The sequence below is a fragment of the Corythoichthys intestinalis genome, chromosome 9 (assembly GCF_030265065.1).
Source record: "Corythoichthys intestinalis isolate RoL2023-P3 chromosome 9, ASM3026506v1, whole genome shotgun sequence".
Taxonomy (NCBI): domain Eukaryota; kingdom Metazoa; phylum Chordata; class Actinopteri; order Syngnathiformes; family Syngnathidae; genus Corythoichthys; species Corythoichthys intestinalis.
Genome location: NC_080403.1, coordinates 59,164,906 through 59,187,280, shown reverse-complemented (window position 1 = coordinate 59,187,280; position 22,375 = coordinate 59,164,906). Strand labels below are relative to the sequence as shown.

Genomic DNA, 22,375 nt, shown 5'->3' with positions numbered 1-22,375 from the left:
AAGCGGGAGAAGGCCAAGAGGTCACCGCGGGATCAGAGAGACCCTGACTGGCAGCCACTACCCAGCCAGTGTCTGCATTCAAACAAAAAAACAACAAAACAAACAAATATCATGGATAAAACTGGATTCATGGAAACGAAAGCGAAAAAGTCAGGAATTAAGTCAGCTGTCCAACTGCTTTCAAATGTAAAGGGTTTTGGACTTGGCACTTACTCAATATGGCATCAACACCCTCTTTGTTTAAAATCAACTGGTGGGTGGAATTATATATATATATATATATATATGTGTGTGTCAGCAAAGCAAAGCGGTAGAGGTGTGCATCGGCACTGCCCTCACGATTTGATTCGATTAAGATTCGGAGGGCCACGATTCGATTCAGAGATTCAGAATATTTATTGTCATTGTTGAAAAAAGCACAACGAAACTTTGTTTGGAGCATCCGTACAACTAAGTTGGTAAAGTGCAAAACCCATACAATAAATACCCAGTGTAAACATTGACACAGTATTAGACATAAGTACAAAAAAGATTCCACAGCAGCATAAAGTCATGTCAGTGCTAAAGTGCAGAATAAAAATATACCTGATAAGAACAGTTATAAGTCAGTGCAAAACCAGATGAGCTAATCAAGTATAATCAAGTATACTGGTTGTCAACCAATAGGCAAGGGTAAGGGAGGAGGAAGTAGTGGGTAGTGACATACTGCAACAATGCAAACCAGTTCAGAGTTATTGTTGTTGGTGGATGTGAGTTATTGTCCGTAAAAGGGGGGGGGGGGGGGGGGGGCAGAGAGGGTCACGATTCGGCAATGCATCGCGATGCCTTAAAGCCTGGGATGCATTAAAATTCTAAAGCAAAGCATATTTTTCGTGAATCATGATGCGACACAAGCGGTCAGACATTAAACAGCTTTTTATTGGCTCTTGTGTCACTCCTGGTTGAAGTCAAATGAAAATACTTTCAGATATACAGTATATATTAAAAAAAAAAACACAAAAAAAAACATCACAGCCTTTAATTGGTGCTTTGAATGAGACCAGGGCTTGCTTTCTTTTTTTTTTTTTTTTTTTTTTTTTTACACACAGTAGCAGCCTTTCACACAGTGCAACATCTGAACTCCAGTGCAAAATCAGTAATAACAGTCGCTGTATTTTAGTCACAACGACCCATCAATAAAAATATTCAAGTCAATATTAAAGAAAACAACAAAGAAAATATTGTGGTGCAGCAGCATCTTTATCACAATATCAATCCAGGGATCAGTTCAGTTGCAAACAAAACATCAACTAAATTGCAATGTAGAACAAAAGTAAAATGTAGGCCTAACCCACTATATATGTGCAATCAACTTTGAAATGCAATCAGTAACTACCACATAACAATAAAAAATAATGAATTAAAATCAAGTGCAGCAGCATTTTAGCAGCCATAACAATCTGTTTCAACATGAGGAAATACCAGTTTTTTTGCAATCGAGAGAGCAGAGAGGTAGTAGAGGTTAGATCGGGCCTAAAAAATCCAGCCCAACCCGACCCGGCTTGGAGTGACGCAGGGAAAAAAAACACGCAGCAGCAGCAATTTATTTTCATTTCTTCGAGTTGGCAGAAAAAAACGCAAGTTTTCTTAATGTTTAAATAGTCTTCATATTTTTATGATCATTATAAAAGCATTTATACAACGAAATATCGCTGGGAAAGTTAAATAATTTTTTTTTTTTAAAAAACATGCGATTTTGCAGACACAGAGAAGATTCAAAAGGATCACATTTGTGTTGCCTTAATAAATTCCATAAATAAAAGTGTCTTTCGTAACGAATCGCAAGCGCCACAGTGGAGGAGGAGAAGAAAAAGCAGGCGGCGCCACTGCTTCATGTGCGTGCTCAAGCAAATGCACAATACAGAGAGCCTGCTCTGTTTTATCCCTTTTTTTTTTGGAATGTATTTATTTTAAAAAAATAATTTATTAGTCCGGCGCGGCGGCCCGACCCGACCCGAACGTGAATGCTTAACATTTTGGACCCGACCCGTTCGGGCACAAGATCTAACCTCTAAGAGATAGGACATAACATAACAATGGCTGAAGCGGAGAAAGAGGGAGCGAGAAAGATTATAGATTTACCTAAGACATTGAAGGCAGATATCTGGAGACATTTTGGCTTCTACGAGGTTGGTGCGAAACTTGACCAGAGTTATGCAGTGTGTAAAAAATGAAATATGAGATTAATACAAATGGGGAAACCAAATCCGTTGCATCACCGGAATTGCGCAGGGAAGATTTTTGAACGTACTTATACATTTTAAAATGTGCTGAATCGATTCGGCTTGTTTCCCGCATCGAATCCAATCGTCCATGCCCCGCATCGCCGCATCGATTATTGTTGACACCACTACAAAGCGGCCTCTTCTGCCCTTGACCAGGCAAGACAAAACATTCTTTTTTTGCAAACAATAATAAGCAAAAGCATTTCTTCATTGCGAGCAGCAATTGATTTGAGCAAATATATAGTAAAAACTTAATAATTATCTCATCAAATACATTTCATGAAGCAATAGCATTTGGCAAGTAACAAAATGCAACAATATGATTTAAATGTCCAAGACAGTTTTAGCATAGACTTCAAAAATCTATTGACCTGACACTTCGTCATTCTTTGCGCAATGCCTTATCAGAGGGGGCCGAGCTTCATTTAGGACGGTAATAGCCGAAGAGGGCACACGCTCATGTCGGATTTAAGCTTGGATTTACTTACGATTGGATTTTACTACGAAAGCTGCATCTCGTACAAACAGGAAGGATCGTCTCAGGAGTGATTTGTTCGAGGATTCCAGGTAAATATTATATTTTTCGTACAATGCATGCGTGATTGAAGCATTTATTCACAAGAATTTTCTTCTTTGTTAACACATGGAACTGACTTGCCTCATATTTGGCAATATTTACGCAAAATAAATGCTACCTGTACGGTTTCTTTGCTTTTAACCAAGAATCGAGACTGTTTTACGTCCATATCTAGAAAGCAGTAAAGCTCCTTTTACCCCAGGCGGCCGCTAGCCTCATTCGCTAACATAGTAGCATGGTACTTCGTCAATATACGTAAGATAATAGACGCTAACTGTACGGGTCTTTGCTTTCAACCAAAAATCAAGACTGTTTTACGTCCATATTGATGAAGAATTCAGGGATTTAAGCATTTATTCACAAGAGTTTTCACCAGAAAAGCTCCGTTTACCCCAGGCGGCCACAAGCTTCATTCACTAACAGTATATAGTGTATAATGATAACAAAGGGATATTCTATTATATAATAAGTTGTGATTGTATATAGAATGTATTATTGATCTATTTACATATTATTTATGATTGATTCTGCATGTTTTCCTCAAGTATTAAGTTTCTGATGTTAAATTGAGTGATTTATTAGCTGTTGAAAACTTGCAGTAAAGTGAGTACACCCCTCGCATTTCTGCAGATATTTAAGTATCTTTTCATGGGACAACACTGATAAAATGACAATTTGACACAATAAAAAGTAGTCTGTGTGCAACTTATTTTCCCCTCAGAATAACTCAAAATATAACCATTAATATCTGAACCCCTGGCAACAAAAGTGAGTGCACCCTATAGAAACTGCGTACGTCCCTGAATGTCCAAATTGAGTACTCCTTGTCATTTTCACTCCAAAATGTCATGTGACTCTCAACAGGAGTGCTGTCAGCATTGCTGCAGAGATTGAAGAGGTGGGGGAGGGGGGGTCAGCCTGTTAGTGCTCAGACCATACATCAAATTGGTGTGCATGGCTGTCACCACAGGAGGAAGCCCACCCGCCCGTCTCATCAGACCATAATCCATGTGCTTTGTTGACATGTCTTCAGCAAACTGAAGCAGCACACAGACTTTTCATTGTGTCAAAGTGTCATTTTGTCAGTGTTGTCCCATGAAAAGGTATACATAAATATCTGCAGAAATGCGAGGGGTGTACTCACTTTTGTGAAACACTGTATATTAAAGATAACACCATGTAAGACATATTTTGTTCCCAAGTTCTAAGTCGTAGTTCCTATTTTTGTTGCATTGACACATAAAAACACGTTTCCAAAAAAAGTTTGGGGTCACGACTTTTAAATTCTATTGTCCACTTTTCTTTACTGTCGCACTTTCTAATGCTTATATATACTAGTCCATCTAAAAAAAAATGACATATTGTGATAAAGTTCATTATTTTCTGCAATGTACTGATAAACATTAGACTTTCATATATTTTAGATTCATTACACAAAACTGAAGTAGTTCAAGCCTTTACTTTTAATATTTCAAATTATCTCACTTTTGATTGGACATAAAAGACATAAATGGAGTTAATACAAATAAAATAAAAATGGGCATAATAAATCAACAGAAAAGCTGCACTGGACTATAAGCCGCAGGTTTCAAAATGCAGGAAAAAAGTAGCGGCTTGTTTTGTACATTTGTGATTGTTCAATCCTTAACAACGATAAGTGAGGGATCAGTGTGTACTTGGTCATAAAAAAAACACAAAGCAAGTACAGAAAAAAGACGTTACTTTTGTTAACCATTTAATAAACCACTATATCCGTCTATCTTAAAATGAAATGTATACACAGAAAACAATATATGGTGGGGAAAACGGACGACTGAAAAAGCAGTTTCTGCTCTTGCAACCCTCTATAAAATAAATTGCTGTATTTTAAGCCAAAAGAACTGTTGTGTTTGATTGAACAATATGTCTACATGCTACCATAGCAGATTCATGGCCCATTAAGCCCAACTATTTTTTGTCCCTTTTACGCTGGAAAACCCAGTTTACAGATGTTGCGCAACCGCTTTTGTTTCAACTCAGCCATAAAAAGTAAGTAATTATATTAATCAAAATGTCATTTTTAGCTTAGAATCATTAGTCGATGTCCAATATTTCGTTAAAAAAAAAAAAAAAAGACTTTAAAAAATTATTCACTTGCATATTTTAAACTTTTAAACAAATTACGTCAGAATGAAAAAACTGGTGTCTGTAAAAAAGTCACGAATATCGGCCTCATAACTATCGCTTAATTGTTTTGTTTTTGTGTTACTTTTGTATTCTCCCCGATATGTTAGAGGATAAACATTTTTTTTTTGTTTGTTTGGATCGATTATTTAACGTTTAAAAGGGTAAATATATGAAAAAGAACATCTCGATCACTCGATGTCTGCGATTTCTGCATCGCAACCCTTGTTATATTACCATGTTTCACCCATAAATTCCAGCTGTGGCCATTCACAGCTGTGTCTTGAGACTCAGTGATACAGGCTAAATGGAGTTTTTGGATCGAAACAAGGCAAGTACACGATAATTCGTTAAAGTCATGGCGTCTAATTCAGCTCTTGCGTGCGCTCACCTCCATATAGGGTTTTACTGTTTAAAAAACTTAAAAAAAAAAAAAAAGCCCTCCTCTTCAAAATTTTTCTTCCCCCAGAAAATTTAGATTTTAAGCTTTCCAATGATGACACATGCATATCGGACAATTTTGAAATTTGGCCAAATTGGGGGGTCTCAGAGCAGAACTTCAAGTCACCTGAGTGTTTACGCCAAATCTGAAGAAACCTTGAAACATTTGAGGGCACTTTCACATTAGACCAAGAGGACCAGGGTCCGGTTGGAGATCAACAACTCTTGCAAATGATTTGTTGAAAAGGTTCAGCATTCACACTGCGCCAACCCAACTTTCAGAGTCGAGTCAAGTGGACGAAAGGCGCACTCATTGATCGGACAAATTTAGAAGAGGAAATACCGCCCTCCTGGGAGAGGAGGGTGCGTGGACATAATAAGCGCACCCTGCTCCGCTGGCATTCACTAGCGAAGCAGGGTGCGCTTAAAGCCGACCGAGATCGGGACTATCTGAGTGAAAGAAGTCTGGTCCGTTTAAAAAGGACTAAACTTTGCTAGTGTGAAAGCACCCTGAGTCAGGGGAAATCATCTCAGTCAAAAGTGGATGCGCTTGAATCCTTTTAACAGGCGCTGTAGTGTTTCTGCAAAAAGGAAGCCAGTGATATTTCAGGTCAGACTCTGGAAGAAATAAGGCACGTCAAAAGCAACGAACCTTCAAGTTGTTATAGTGCTTCCTGCTGCTGCAGTGGGTCTCTTTGGCTGTACTCTCTTTCAGGTAAAAGACGGAACAGAGATTGCAGAAAAAACCCAATTTTGGGACGACAAACTCGGTACCTGCACAATGAGAAAAATGGATACCGACTGGAGAGAAGGATACAGAGCTCCTAATGGGACATCGACAGAAATAAAATAAATTGAAGCAATCTGGTGCACACCAGAAACAATCTGGTAAACATTAGCATCATATAGCTTTTAAGCTAGCAAACTTTTGCTATGCATGTTAGCCAGTTGGTGTAAACATAGGCATTACATAGCATTTAAGCAAGCAGACTTTTGCTATGAAAGTTAACCAATCGTTGTATACATTAGCATTATATAGCATTTATTTAAGCTAGCTGACTTTTGCTATGCAAGTTCGCCAACAGTTGTTAATTTGATCATTTTAAAACATTAGCATTATATAGCATTTAAGCTAGCAGACTTTTGCTATGAAAGTTAGCCAATTATTGTCAACATTAGCATTATTCAGCATTTAAGCTAGCAGACTTTTACTATGAAAGTCAAATGTTGTAAACATTAGCATTATATAGCATTTAAGCTAGCCAATTGTTGTCAACATTAGCATTATATAGCATTTTAGCTAGCGGACTTTTGCTTTGAAAGTTAGCCAATTGTTGTACACATTAGCATTATGTAGCATTTGGTTAGCGGACTTTTGCTAAGTAAGTTAGCCAATTATTGTCAACATTAGCATTATATAGCATTTAAGCTAGCAGACTTTTGCTATGAAAGTTAGCCAATTGTTGTACACATTAGCATTATGTAGCATTTGGTTAGCGGACTTTTGCTAAGTAAGTTAGCCAATTATTGTCAACATTAGCATTATATAGCATTTAAGCTAGCAGACTTTTGCTATGAAAGTTAGCCAATTGTTGTTAACATTGGTATTATATAGCATTTAATCTAGCGGACTTTTGCTCTACAAGTTAGCCAATTGTTGTCAACATTAGCATTATATTGAGGTGACCCTTTGTTGTTTGGCATAATTCACCCACCGTACTTGTGTGTCCGTTTGGCCGAGCGCGTTACCGGCTGCGTCACAGTCACGTGACAGAGACACTTAATAGACGTGCGCGTTCCGGCTGAGTTCAGAGTTCACAGAGAGCATCAGAGATACCGACTAGACACAGTAACACGAGCAAGTGAGACTTAACACAAAGCAGGCGCTTGGCCAGGGACTCCACCTCACCAATCTTCTGAAATACACAAAAGCAGAACAGAATCCCTGAAGCTGTTCCTGCATACCACTTCCCATAGTGTGCACTCTATAAACTCACAGAATTGCTCAGCTGCATCAGTGACATGTACATGTTCTCCTGCGAATAAGGGCACATCGTATGGTCAGTGATGCCACCGATATCAAACTTTGCCCAAATGTACGTACTTCGCTGTTTTGAGCAGTCATGTGCTCCATGACAAAGTGCACCGCGAGCCTTCTGCCATTCAACATAAATTTAGGGCCCTTCAAGTGGGAGCGGACGAAGCCGCCGCACGCCACCCAATCACTAAAATACACAAAGGCCTGTAGGCAAGGAGACAAAGAGGGGGCAATGAGTACTTGCTGTCCAAAGACTACGCAACTCTGCAGTGTCCTCACCCTCCTCTGGAGCGGCAACGCAATCACATTGTAGTACAGAGACCGAAGGTCCTTCTGGGAAAAATACGGCCACGCAAGCATGGCTACGTCTTCGTGTCGGAAACCGTCTCGAGGCAAATTTGTCAACATGACTGTTGACGACGCACCGCGCTGAATGGCCTCTTTGATGTTGCCTGGTCTTTTGACAGTCAGGAACTCTACAAAAAGCAGACCAGGTTTGCATTATTTACTCCTGACATTACATGGGCATCTGCAGAAGCAGGATCACGGCTCTCACTGGGGATTATAAACACCGGCGAACTGGTGTTAAACAGATAGGGGATTGTCCTCATTGTCAGGTAAAATGGGGAGATTGTGTATTCAGGGATGCCAAATGTAGCGGTATCAACAGTTGCCCCGGCAAATGCAAGTTTAGGCATGGCTTCAACAGGAAACGTTTGTGCTGTGAAGACAAGTAAATGTGCCCACCTTTATTTGTCATTTTACGTTATGATGGTGACCGTCTGTCCTGAGAAACTTACCATGTCGCGTTGATTCTGGGGCGATCCCCAGTCTGCTTATCTGATAGGCAGGACACTGATTATGAAAGGTGTACCAAACTCCCAAGAAATCAGCATATTTATCATTCTCAAATTCTACAAAGACCTGCAACAAACAGGTTGAGCATCAATGACTTCTGAAAGTAGCGCTCCTACACAACAACTTGCCTTGTCGTGGAGCGGCAGAAAATTTTGGACACCGCCAATCTTCCAAAGAGCTCTACGAAGACTGGCCGTCTTGCCCGGTGTGATGCCTTTGATGAAGATGATTGTTGAGGGGTTGTTGTTCACCAGCTGAGAATCAGGTCAAAGTTCAAAAAGTGAAACACATGGTGATTACATTCAATGACTTCATTTACTTACATAATTCGTCATCCCCATCAACCACCTGTAGAAATTTTTCTGGAATATCAACACCAGATTAACATCTAAATCACCTTCAATCGCCCATACTGAGTCATTTTGTTACGACGATTTAACGGCGACATGGGGATCTTTTCTTTCAGGACACCCACTTCCAACGTCTTGTTTTTGAGAGTCAGTTTCGTGGTTTTCCAGGCATACATGGCAAAGAGCACTGCGTTCCTTCCAAACAGCTCAACGAATGCCTGAGACAAGAGTTAATTAGTCAAATTAGACATCACAACTTTTCAAATCTGGATCCGAGTTCCCTACCATCTTTGATTGAGGAAGAACATAGATCTCATCGGCCGAGGAAGCAAATGGCTTGACTGATTGAATAATGTCTTGCACGCAGTAGCTGTGCTGATCTGCAGGCAGACTGGAGATTAACAGCTGTGTCTTCTTGTAATACTGTAAAGATTTAAAAAATCATGACCACTGCTTGGTTGTCAACTCATCAAAAGTCATAAGCTCTGGCGTCATCTTACCTGGTTTATTCTGTCTTCAATGAGTGTCGCTGCAACAAAACACAATTGGGATTTGAATACCCATGAGCAGCATGTGTTGACAACATGTTGAGTAGGGGTGTGACAAAATATCGAAATGGCGGTATATGGTGATACTTTGTATCCCAAAAGGTTATCGATATGCTCCTGCAAAGAATCCCGATATCGGCAATGTCTAAAATAAAAACGAACCAACAAAATCTTCCACCATAATAGTGTCTCAGTTAACTCTAAGGCTACATTGACGGTGCTCGACGCCCAATCCATTTAGACTGGGAACATTCGTTCATTCGAAACCAGAGCATTCACAGTCAATCTGTCCAATTTCAGGGCATTTACAGGTCACTTGCTGTTCATTTTAGGGCATTTACAGGTCGTTTTCTGTTCAGTTTGAGTCACTGCCTATTCATTTGGGTGATTCCCAGGTCATTTCCTGTTCTGTAACTCAAAATAAACAGGAAAAGACCCATTAAATACCATGAAATCGCTGAAAATGAACAGGTAAATGACCTTAAATGGCCCAAAATGACCTCATTGCCTGGCATTGGCTGCCACTACCGGCCATAGAAGCTTGTTTTTCTGTTTATTAGTCATTTGTACAATATCTTAGAATGATTTCCTGACCAATGTATCGATAACCGTCGTATCACCATATCGTCAGATTATCGTTATCGTAAGCTTTGTATCGCAAATCGTATCGTATCGTGAGGCACCAAGAGGTTCCCACTCCTAATGTTGAGACTTACCGATCTTGTTCGGAAGCAGAAATTCGCACATCCTCTCTCCTGCGGTGATTGTCGCGTCAGGATTTTGCTGTTGCGCGACTGCTCTTTCAGCGACAGTCACATTTACACCTGTTTTTTCCAAAGGTTTTGCCACGTTTGTTGTCTTGGCTACCACCTCTAGCTTCTTGTCTGGAATGTTGACCTTCTTACTGGCAGCATCTCCTGATGCGTTGGCTTTGGTTAATTTGGCTTTTGGTGCTTCACTATGGTCTTTGCAGGTGGGGCTTAACTTGGCCTTCACAGGAACCTTTTTCACTGTCACAGTCTTCGCTTTAACCTGTGAGGCAGAGGTACTTTTTGATGTTTGTGTCTTAGAAGCTTCGGTCAGCGAAGGTAGTTTCCTGAGAAAACAAGGCGATTCCAATGTTAAGACCGTTCACCAATTACAAACCGTCACAAGTGTGCTACTTACTTCTGAGGATTGTGTTCTTGTTCACTTGGGACACCCTCCTACCACAGAAGAAAAATCCCATTTAGAAACAACAGGGGGAAAAAAAAAAAATCAAAAATACGCCATCAAAATGCCCACCTTTTCTTCCTGAACAATGACGTCTAAACCTTTAATTTTGATGTTGCTTTCTTTACGGATTTTGTCTGCGTCTTCCTTTGGCTCAAAACACACAATGGCCTGAGTGAACACACACAAACAGTGACAACTTAAAGTGAAGTTGACTTTAAGACAACCTACATTTCGCCAAGCCTAGCACCGACCTTTTCAGAGGACAATTTCTGCTCGTCAGAGGTTGTTTCGTCATCCACTGGCTTTTTGTTGGCTGCGGAGGAGGAGGAAGAGGCTTCCGATGTTGCAGCAGCACTTGCTTTGAAAGAGGTCGACTTCATCTTGGCTAGTTCTGCCAACAAGGCAGGGGCCAGAGTTTTGACCATCGTCTCCAAGTCTGTCTGCCTGGACAGAGACTGGACAACTGGACAGAAGACAATGTGGTGAATTGAATTCATATGCTTTGTTGCTTCTCACCTGTCACGACACGATTGGACCCACCTGATGTTTTCATGAGTTTCTTTGCAAGTATGTCAGCTTTGGTCGACATATCTTGGCTGTTCTGCGACGTAGCGCTCGATTCACGGCTTCTCTTGGCGGGCGACCGTCTCTCGTGGCTTCTCTTGGGTGACGAGTGCCTATCGCGGCGGCTCCGCGACGAGGACCTCCTCCGCTTGGTGGACCGCCTTTCATCGCTTCTTCTCGAAGACGTGTCTCTCTCTTGGCTTCGCCGCGAACCGCGTCTCTCATAGCTCCTCGAGCGCGAATGACGATAATCGGGTGAAGTCGAGGAGAAAGAACGAGACCTGGAACATTTGGAGAATGGCAATTTTGAGCCAGAAGGACTAAGAATTAGGAAGAGTGAAAACTGGACAGCACCTGCGTTGGTGTCTGGAGCTGTGAGGCGAGCGAGATGGGGTCCTCTTCCGCGTATTCTTCTCTTGTTGAGGTTCTGAGCTGCGTTGTCGCCGGGGACTGACAGAGCGGGAAGATGAGTGGGATCCACGATCAGGTTTCTTACTTTTGGACTCTGGTGTGGGCGCCGCAATGTTTGGCGTATCCTCGCAGGAATTCACCACCTCCCCATTCCACTCTGGATATCTAAATGGTTTCATCGCCGTAGGACCAAGTTTTACTAAACTACAACTTTTGAGATGATTGGTTTGTAAAAAAACTGACCGCTTTCGGAGGACTTTGCAGTTCTCAAGGTGAAAGTTGGTGTTCTGATGAGTGAGCCAGTCCTTGTAGGCAAAACACAACACTAGATAAGTGGGTAGTATCTTCAAAGTATTCAAACACTACAAGCTTTACCAGTGGAATTGGTTTATTCCTCTAATTTCATAAACAAAGACGCACAAGAATTCATTTTCTTGCTTTAGCCCAGCAAGTCCAATAAATTCACGGCCCCCCAGTGAAATCATTTATTTAGAATAAATGTCCATGAAGACTTGGTTCTGCGACGCCTGGACGACACGCCGGGAAAATAACAAAAAGTCGATGCAAAATGGTAAAAAATGACAAGGGATTTTTTTTTCTGTGACTAGGGCTTGAAATAAGATATGAAGTGCCTTGGGTGTGGCTTAGAAAAAAAATATGTTGCATCACATAAGAGCCAAATGTTTTTCCATGAGGACAAATGTTGTTAAAAGCTGAATATCCAAGTAGCAAAACCAAAACTTCGATGCCCCTGGTCCTCAGTGTTGACAGGCGACGGCTCAACAAAACGCTAGTCCGACTCCAACAAATTGGAACAGATTACAACAGAGCAGCAAAGTGTACGTGTGACAAAGAGGGAGAAATGAACAGCAGTAGGGAGAAGGAACAAGACATCGGATGTCCACTCACCTTTAAATGGACACACTCTTTGTTACACAGAGAACACAAGTGTGGAAAGACCCTCGGCGTGGCTGCCGCATAGTCCCGCATCAGGTTTGCCTTCGGCAAACTCGTGCCGACCTCCATGTGCGCCGGGTTTTGGGGATGCGGGACGCCATAACTTGGACCCGGGATGCACAAAGGACGTGGTGTCAAGTTTAGGAGGCTGGGGAAAGGTAAAGTTCTCGGTACGGGGTGAAACTGCGGCCTTGCCATCGGCGCAAACACCGAGGTCGGCAAAAAGGCCGGCGGCCTTGTCATCGGCGCAAACACCGGGGTCGGCAACAAGGCCTGCGGCTTGCTCGGCGGCTGCGACTTGCTCGGCGGCTGCGGCTTGCTCGACGGCTGCTGCGGCTTGCTCGACGGCTGCTGCTTGGCCTTGGTGGTCTCCTGCGTCTCTGGTGGTTTCTGTGAGGACTGCTTCTTTTGTGACTGCTCTTCCTTGATATTCTGCCCCAGTGAAGGCACCTGCTGCTTCTTGGACTTCTCACCACCCGCTGGAGCTATATTTTGGAACCGGTCACTGCCGCCGATATCTCCTCCGAGGACCACAACATCAGGTCTGCTTGGATGGATGCGATGTAGAATCTGTTGTTGTGGTTGTGGCTTTAAAATGGGCTTAAGTACAGCCTGTACTTGTTCAAAATCACTGGATTTCGGGGCTTGAGATTTGATGCCTCGAAGATCCGTGTCCTGTTTCGGTAAAGAGAAATGAGGGAAAATGGACTGTGCAATAGCCAGCGCTGGTTTACCCAGATCGCGACCCTCAAGAGGGGTAGGCATCAGGAGAGAGCTAAAGTAAGAGCTGGGACTCATCTGTCGATCCAGGGAAGAAGTTGCCAGGCTAGAGCTTCTTCCCACCTGCTGCACCTGGTCTTGACCGCAACTACTTCTGTCCAAATTGTCCATTGTCAGCAAATTGTCACCCTCAGCTCTTTTTGCCCTGCCCTGAACCTCCTCCTCCATATTGCCAGCATATTTGCTCATATGTCCATAGTCGATGACTTTACTTGTTTGGACAAGAGGAGACGGGGTGTCCTTTTGTGCCAGTCCAGGACCTCTCCAACTGTCTCCGCTAGCATGGCTTTGGTCAGGGGCCGGTTCACGTGAGGGTTTGGAGCGATTGGCGTCAGAGGCCTTTTTAGCCTTCTGAATGCGGATTTGCCGCAAGATGAAGGGCAAGGTCTCTGGGGTGATCTGGTCTTCAGGGTAGGAGATGAGATGTTCTAAGTCTTCCTTTTCAAGTCCAAATTGCACAAGGACGTCGACGGCTGACTCAGGCGTATATTTGGGTTGTGAGGCCTCAGCTCGGTCCATGTCAGGCTTGCCGTAACGTAGGCTTGGACTGGAGCAGATGTCGCGACCCTCCTCAATGGGCACAGCGAGCAAAGAACGTCCTCCTGATGAAGACGGTTGATAACAGCTTGAGGAGGCGGCGGCAGCGGAAGTTCGGCCATAGTTGGATAAGTGACTGGCGGAGCTATCGGCTACGTCAGAGCGTCAGTTGATGTTTTGGGAAGACCTCGGTGTCGCAACCGAGGAGAGGAAGTCTTGCCCTCGATTGTTTAGTTCTGAAGCATAAATGTCTACACCAGTGTTGACTCTTGGACAGTAACTGGGTACCAACGTGGGAATCGCGTTGCCATCCGGAAGTCTTTCGCCAGAGAACAAGCTACGGGGGTCTCTCGACGTCTGCCTTCTTAGAGCCGCAAACAGGTCGTATGGGTTGTGGAACATGGTTGCCCGTGGGCAAATCAGGAACAGGCTTACAGCAACCCACGCACTGGTTAGCTGGAGCAGGGGAACAGGTACAATGCTTCGATGTCAACGCAAAGCTGGAAAAAGTTAAAAAACCAAAACGATGCTCTTGAAACAAACTGGACCGCTGCTCGCCGGTGAGAACGCCTTTCCACTCTGCTTCTTTTTCCAGGTAATGTCGCACGCTTGTGGGTGGCACTTCCTGCTTGTTTCTTGCAAAAACAAAATTTCATACATATAGCATCACTTGTGTAAAGTACACACAAATCCTAACATGATTTATTGGGATTTCATTGTGTATCCAGCAACAACCAAAAAATCACATCTTTTCACTTTTTGGGATGCATCGTGAGAAATCTTAAACTCCTCCGTAGGGTTTAGCACAGGGGTCCCCAAACTTGTTCCTGTGAAGGCCACATAACTTTTCCCTTCTCTGATGAGGGGCCGAGGTCAGTTTGTAACAGAAAAGTGTGACGGTTGCAGGAGTGCCTAAATGTAAAAATTTAGTGTTTTTCAGAAAGCCACAATCAAATAACCCTTTCTGGATTCTTCACGGAACAAAAAGTCAACCAAATAAAAATAATATCATATAACACTATTAATTAAATAGATAATAACTAGGGCTGTCAAACGATTAAATTTTTTAATCGAGTTGATCACAGCTTAAAAATAATCGTAATTAATCGCAATTCAAACCATCTATAAAATATGCCATATTTTTCTGTAAATTATTGGAATGGAAAGATAAGACAAGACGTCCATCCATCCATCCATTATCTTCCGCTTGTTCCGGGGTCGGGTCGCGGGGGCAGCAGCTTTAACAGGGAAGCCCAGACTTCCCGCTCCCCAGCCACTTCAACCAGCTCCTCCGGCGGGATCCCAAGGCGTTCCCAGGCCAGCCGGGAGACATAGTCTCTCCAGCGTGTCCTGGGTCGTCCCCGGGGCCTCCCGCCGGTGGGACATGCCCGGAACACCTCTCCAGGGAGGCGTCCGGGAGGCATCCGAACCAGATGCCCGAGCCACCTCAGCTGGCTCCTCTCAACGCGGAGGAGTAGCGGCTCGACGCCGAGTCCCTCCCGGATGACCGAGCTTCTCACCCTATCTCTAAGGGAGAGCCCGGACACCCTGCGGAGGAAACTCATTTCGGCCGCTTGTATCCGGGATCTTGTTCTTTCAGTCACGACCCAAAGCTCGTGACCATAGGTGAGGGTAGGAACGTAGATCGACTGGTAAATCGAGAGCTTGCCTTTCGTCTCAGCTCCTTCTTCACCACTACGGACCGGTGCAGAGTCCGCATTACTGCAGACGCCGCACCGATTCGCCTGTCGATCTCCCGCTCCCTCCTACCGTCACTCGTGAACAAGACCCCAAGATACTTGAACTCCTCCACTTGGGGCAGGATCTCATCCCCGACCCAGAGAGGGCACTCCACCCTTTTCCGACTGAGGACCATGGTCTCGGATTTGGAGGTGCTGATCTTCATCCCAACCGCTTCACACTCAGCTGCGAACCGCTCCAGTGAGAGTTGGAGGTCACGACTTGATGAAGCCAACAGCACTAAATCATCTGCAAAAAGCAGAGATTCAATACTGAGGTCACCAAACCGGACCCCCTCAACGCTTCGGCTGCGCCTAGAAATTCTGTCCATAAAAATTATGAACAAAATCGGTGACAAAGGGCAGCCTTGGCGGAGTCCAACCCTCACTGGGAACGAATTCGACTTACTGCCGGCAATGCGGACCAAACTCTGACACCGGTCGTACAGGGACCGAACAGCCTTTGATAAGACAAGACGGATATATACATTCAACATACTGTACATAAGTACTGTATTTGTTTATTATAACAATAAATCAACAAGATGGTATTAACATTATGATAAAGCGATCCATGGATAGAAAGACTTGTTCTTAAAAGATAAATGTTAGTACAAGTTATAGAAATTTGATATTAAAACCCCTCTTGATGTTTTTGTTTTAATCAGGGTCCCCCCAGGATCGATAAATCTAAATTCAAGACTTTTAAGACCTTTTTTAATGCCATTTCAACTGAAAATTAATACTTCTCTCGCACCCATTATTTAAATCATATTGAATCATACTAAATAAATAAAGCACTGAACATCAAATTTAACCTCAATTACTAAGTGTGTTTGACAAAAGAATGCACATATATTGAAGATACAATTAAAACACATTTAAAGTAACATTATAAATTCTGTCAGAATTTTTTTTAAACACACACACGCACACAATAATTATGGACAAAAAGAGGAGGAGGACAGGACTCAGACCAGCCATCTTCTGTAACAGGCTAGCCACTAGTGCACCTGCCAAGACCCCAGTGAACATGGCTAACTCTCGAGTTAAAACGGCGAAATTCACATTCATTCAAAAGGCAAACCGAAATGTTTAAGCAGGTCCACTGCCTTCGCATGATCCATAAACTGCAATGAATGATAAACTAATGAATACTTGTTATAAAATAAATCATTTGGATTAAAAAAAAAAAAGAAGGCACTGTATACGCCCTTTTCAATCTTCCCCTCTGCGAGTCCGCAAAACCGCATCTGTTTATTTATATTTAACAAACTTTTCCAGCGTTATTTCTTTGTGTAAATAAATTTATAATGATCATAAAAATGTATTGTCTATTTAAACATTAAGAAAATGTGCGTTTTTTTTCTGCCAACTGAGAATTCGTTATATAAGGCAGGCTTTTATGCAGACATCGTCACAAATGTTATCACACAAAACGCGGGTCGGGCTTTAATACCTGCGGACCAGTTCGGGTCGGGCTGGACTTTTTAGGCCTGATTTTACCTCTATCTTAAAGTCTTGATGAGCTTAAATTGGCTGCAGTTACTATGTCGGGAATGCTCCCTCTGGAAAAAAACACGATTTGAGCAACATTATGTTTAACAAACTTTTCCAGCGTTATTTCAATGTGTAAATGCATGGTCATAAAATATGTAGACTGTTTAAACATTAAGAAAATGTGCGGGTTTTTTTCTGCCAACTGAACATTTGTTACAAAAGACAGTTAAGACATCGGGAACGCAAAACGCAATATGACCAACATTGTGACAGCCGATGCCGACCAAAAATGAAATATTATCCGAAACAGATCACCAATGGACTCATTTGAAGTATATGAATGGTGGTCTGTTTTGGTGTTCAGAATCTACAATACTTCTGCCTGCAGGGTTTTCCTTCCACCGACAAACGGACGCATTCCCGATGCAGAGGTGGATGGATTCTCCGTTTTGCCGGCTGTGGTGGTATGGCACGCTCGAGTGGCATTTCGATTTGTAGTGCAGTGCATCGTAGAAATTCTATGCGTCATCTTCGTTAAGGATTTAAAAAAAAAAAAAAAAAAAAAAAAAACTTTGTCACAGATATAATTAGGTTGCACTGAGATGTTCTTGAAAATTAAGACCACGGTGAAAAAATTCCAGACTTACCACAGCTAATTTAATACTTTTAATACCTTTAATAATGGAAAACTAAATTCAATGCTTTTATAATACTTTTAATAACCCGCGGGTACCCTGTTAATAAAGTTTGTAAAATTTTCAATCAAAAAATAAACTAGTAGCTTGCCATTGTTGATGTCAATAATTACACAATGCTCATGGTGCTGAAACCCATAAACTTAGTTGCACCCAAGCGCCAGCAGAGGTCAACAAAACACCAAAAAACAAGTAACAAGTGGAAATGACACTGTGCTTTCATTTTAATCTGTTTGAGCAGGGCATGTGCGTTAAATGCGTCAAATATTTTAATGTGATTAATTTAAAAAATTAATTACCGCCCGTTAACGCGGTAATTTTGACAGCCCTAATAATAACCCTCTCTGGGTTCTTCACAGAAAAAAGCCAGGAAATAAATGACACTATTGAGAAAAACAAAACAAAAAAATCAAAATGGTCTCTGGTATTGTTCAGGGGGCCGTATCCAGCCCGCGGGCCTAATAGTAGTTTTGGGGACCCATGGTTTAGCAAAACATAAATACATTAAAATGTCAGTAGAATAGTCATGACAAAGTACATTTAGAAACAAAATAAAAATTGTGGTCATCAACACGAGCTGGGCGGCAACCGTATCCTATAGAAAAGATGCATTTCTGATTGGTTCTTTGGGAAACAACATGAGCTTAGTTTCTAGGGGTGCACGATATCAATTTTTTGAAACCGATATCGATAACTTCCTGCTCCTCGACGCCGATACCGATACGATAACCGATAATATTTCATAATTTTTCAATGTATATTCACCTGAGTTTTTGAACACCTGTAGGTCAAAAACACTAGTGGTTGATTCAGCGTAGATTTGCATTTGACCAAACCAGAATTTTCATGATGACATGAGCATTATTATAATGAACAAAACAAAGACAAGAACTGTTTTGATTAAAAAAAAAAAAAAAGTGCCCATATTAATTTTTTCAAATAAATATAATTTGAGTGAATCACAATCAATCAGTCAATATCATTGACGATGTGTTTCCCTGAACAATGAGCACTGAACTAAAACATCAACCCAACAGGTATTGTGCCTTGTCATCAGACAAAAACATTTGGTGCTACAGGAGAGTAGACTTTTGTCGTCTTGGTCAATGAAACAACTTTCTTAACTTGGCAATTATAGAACAGCAAGACTATCAATAACGAAAAAGCCCCTCAAGAATTTGTAAACGTGACACTGTAAAATGCAAACATTTGCTAATTGTCATTAGTGATGCACGATAATACATTTTTCAACCGATATCGATAACCGATAATTTCCTGCCCCTTCCACCCGATAACCGATAATGTCACGCCGATAATTTTATTCAAATATATAAGTAAAATTTTAAAGTATACACAGATCAAATGTTACTGTGCAAAAATGTAATTTAGTGCTATTTTTTTCCACATCAAATGTGAACAAGTAGTAAATTCCAACATCTAAACAATGGCAATGACATTGTGTAATGGTAAGCTTTTGGCAACAATTACTTCGAGAGTAAACACCCAAGTTGCACAAAAATGCCTTAAAACTAAGCCATCCCTAACATATATCACATTACTACACTGCAAAAACATCTACTTAAAACTAGCAGAATTGGACAAAACTGTTGATTGCGCACATTTGGAGGCTAAATCAAATTGTTGCTCCTCTGGGGTTCAGAGGGGCACATTAGGTGAACCAATTGGACTTGTAGTGTGACTGTGATGACAGAGTAGAGGACATGAGTTGAGCTACAAGCTGTTTTTACTCCACAGCAAAGGAAAAGTAATTTCTTTTACAAACATATATGTACACAACAGAAGTTAACAAAAGAAATGGCCTCCAAAAGTCCAAAAAGTCCAAATGGCCATTAAAAATTTCAACCATTAGCATACACATTTTTTAAATATATAAATACACAATAAAATGTGTACCTTGCTTTTAAATTCAACATATGAAGCATATTTATACATTGGAGAATGGATATTCTTAATACATCTGTATGTAACAACCATTTTTAACATGTACCGACTGGTTTCCGCTAGGGTATGCTACATCATCATCTTCCTACGCTAGGCCGTTAGCTCCGCAGGTTAGCATACAACACCATCACGTTTGACTCCAAAACGCTCAACAAACATCGTTTTTTTTGCTTTTCACACCGTATATTATTATCCCAAACCCTTTCTAACATTAATAATATATGCTAAACAGATGGATGCAGAGTTTTAACCAACCTGTGATGACAGAGTAGAGGACATGAGTTGAGCTACAAGCTGTTTTTACTCCACAGCAAAGGAAAAGTAATTTCTTCCTCTGTGGCGCCTCCACTCTTCGCCGTCAGAACGCAACATGCGCCATCCGCAGGCCAAAGTAGGAATTACATTTAACTCAAAAGAGCTTATGTTAGACTCAATTAAAATATTTCAAAGTATATAATTATCGGATTGCATTATCGGTTGAATTTGGTTTTATCTGGATTATCTGTGTGACGTCATAATTGCCATTATCGGCCGATAATTATCGGTGACCGATATTATCGTGCATCTCTAATTGTCATAGTAAGGTTTAAAACTCAGGGAAGGAAAAATACGGCCTCTAGAACAGTAACAAAACTGCATACTGGCAAAACAGGAGTGGAAACAAACGCTCACATCCCAATCCAACACTGTGCCAAAAATATTATTAATAGGCCCATTGTTATTGGAGTTATTGGGATGACGTCATAATTCCTATTATCGGACCGATAATTATCGTGCATCTCTATTAGTTTCACACAATATTATTACCATTTAAATCTTCCGGCCCTCAAAATAAGGTATTTAAAGACCGTTATTAATCCTTATTTGATGAAGTTTCATGTAATTTCATGTCATTCTCAAAGGAACTTGCTATGTACAGTACTTTGAGGCTGTCATATTTGGGGAAAAAATGTCAATTGTACTCATATTTCATAACCGTATCGAACAATACAACACAAACTATACATCATAATTTGTCTTTCAAGTCAAAATAATGGCAGAACTCAGAAATAAGGAAACTTACATCTTTGGTTCCTGAAGTAAAAGCTTCTGTAACATGTGTTTGGCCGATTTTCTTAAGTTAAATGAGCTGTATTTCCTTTATTTCTTAACCAATTTCAATAGTGTTTGAACTAGCTGAAAACGTTTGTGTCCTTGTAGTATTGCACTGCGAAGAATGAGTTGGCACTATAAACACGTATTATCTAGCAGAAAGACTGGGCTTCTCCGATGCTCGAAAAAAATATCACACACAAGAAACATGAAAATACAGTATTTGGCTAACAGGCACAGAAGACAGTAGAGAATTACCGCCGCTAATATGGCGTTTAGCATGCTCGCTGGTTGAGCAAAATGCCGGCTTGTTTGCTTCAGACAAGAGTGCCCACACGACAAAATACAGCATTTTTGGCACTACAAATATGCAAACATGAAACAAAATGTTTTCGCGTGTTTACCTTTGATTTGAACAGAAGTTGGAAAAACACAATTCAAGTGCTAGTACTTGTTTTCGGTTTGGTTCGACGCCATGTTTTTACGTCACAGAGCGTTTGCGCATGCGTGCTATCTCGAACGTTTCCGGCAGGGCCGGTTTTTTTTTTATTTTATTTTAATTTAAAACTTTTTTTTAACTTTCTGGATTTGCGAAGGATATCAACGATGCTTTTATGAAGGAATAATAGGAAACCAAAAATTGATTCACTAGTATAAAATGGCTGTTGTTCACACTCCAGGTCAGTGGGTGGCGGCAACGCACCCTTAGGTTGTTTGCAAAACGCCATAAAAACTCAAAAAAGATGTCGACTTATTTTACTTTGTGTTTTTTTTTCCATATATACCAGTCCTTCTCAAAAAAAATTGCATATTGTGATAAAGTTCATTATTTTCTGTAAGATACTGATAAAAATTAGACTTTAATATATTTTAGATTCATTACACACAAATGAAGTAGTTCAAGCCTTTTATTGTTTTAATATCAATGATTTTGGCAAAAAAAAAAGTCAAGAAAAACATCAAATCCCTATCTCAAAAAATTTGCTTATTTCATCCGACCAATACAAAAAAGTGTTTTTTCATACAAAAAAAGTCAACCTTCAATAAATTATATCAGCTATGCACTCAATACTTGGTCGGGAATCCTTTTGCAGAAATGACTGCTTCAATGGAGCGTGGCATGGAGGCAATCAGCCTGTGGAACTGCTGAGGTGTTACAGAGGCCCAGGATGCTTCAATGGCCGCCTTATAGGGATCCTCGATCTTGAAGACAAGAAATTCTTAAAAGATAAATGTTATTGTGTGTTATAATAATTTGATATTAAAATCCCTCTTAATCTTTTTGTTTGAATAAAGTTTGTAAAATTATTTTAAGTGATAGGTCGCCATTCTTGTTACGTCGCAGTGTGTGACGTCACCGGGCCCGTTGCCGAACTTCCAGCGTGTCACTCGTTAGCTACACCAACATGTCGTCGGTTCTGCTCTTCCAATTTGAACCAGATCGGAAAAGTGAAGAGCAGGACAGCACTGTCGGTCGTTCACAAGACGAGCAGCAGGGCAAAATGTGGCGCAGGAAATACCTGATAAGCCAAGAGCTGGGCAAAACTGGTGACGTACTTGCGGCAAGTGCGTCTCAATGACAACGGAGCGAGAGAGTGTATGCTGTTGAGAACTCCGGTTTTTGTTAGCAGATCTTCAAGGTAAGCTATTGCGTTTTCAGACTTATCCCAGTATGATTATGTAG

General features: G+C 41.3%; 1 protein-coding gene across 9 annotated transcripts; it reads right to left on the bottom strand.

Moving 5' to 3' along the window:
- Positions 1 to 376: 376 nt before the first annotated feature.
- Positions 377 to 21,176, bottom strand: LOC130921266 (protein piccolo-like). 9 transcript variants are annotated; one of them, XM_057844937.1, is made up of 20 exons: positions 21,096 to 21,176; positions 12,339 to 14,338; positions 11,673 to 11,734; positions 11,373 to 11,594; positions 10,995 to 11,299; positions 10,706 to 10,917; positions 10,524 to 10,622; positions 10,407 to 10,444; positions 9,956 to 10,335; positions 9,192 to 9,220; positions 8,977 to 9,114; positions 8,739 to 8,909; positions 8,470 to 8,595; positions 8,284 to 8,407; positions 8,040 to 8,204; positions 7,763 to 7,959; positions 7,550 to 7,687; positions 7,443 to 7,481; positions 6,098 to 7,361; positions 377 to 6,026 (listed from the first exon to the last, which is right to left on the bottom strand). In XM_057844937.1, exons 2-19 carry the CDS (start codon positions 13,683 to 13,685, stop codon positions 7,254 to 7,256), a joined length of 3,900 nt encoding a protein of 1,299 aa, XP_057700920.1. In that variant the 5' UTR covers positions 13,686 to 14,338; positions 21,096 to 21,176; the 3' UTR covers positions 377 to 6,026; positions 6,098 to 7,253. The 9 variants fall into 9 exon arrangements, with proteins under 9 accessions (XP_057700920.1, XP_057700925.1, XP_057700921.1 ...); XM_057844942.1 differs by adding an exon at positions 8,665 to 8,703 and having other exon boundaries at positions 8,817 to 8,909; positions 12,339 to 21,158; XM_057844938.1 differs by having other exon boundaries at positions 19,855 to 21,158.
- Between the last annotated feature and the right edge of the window lie 1,199 nt (positions 21,177 to 22,375).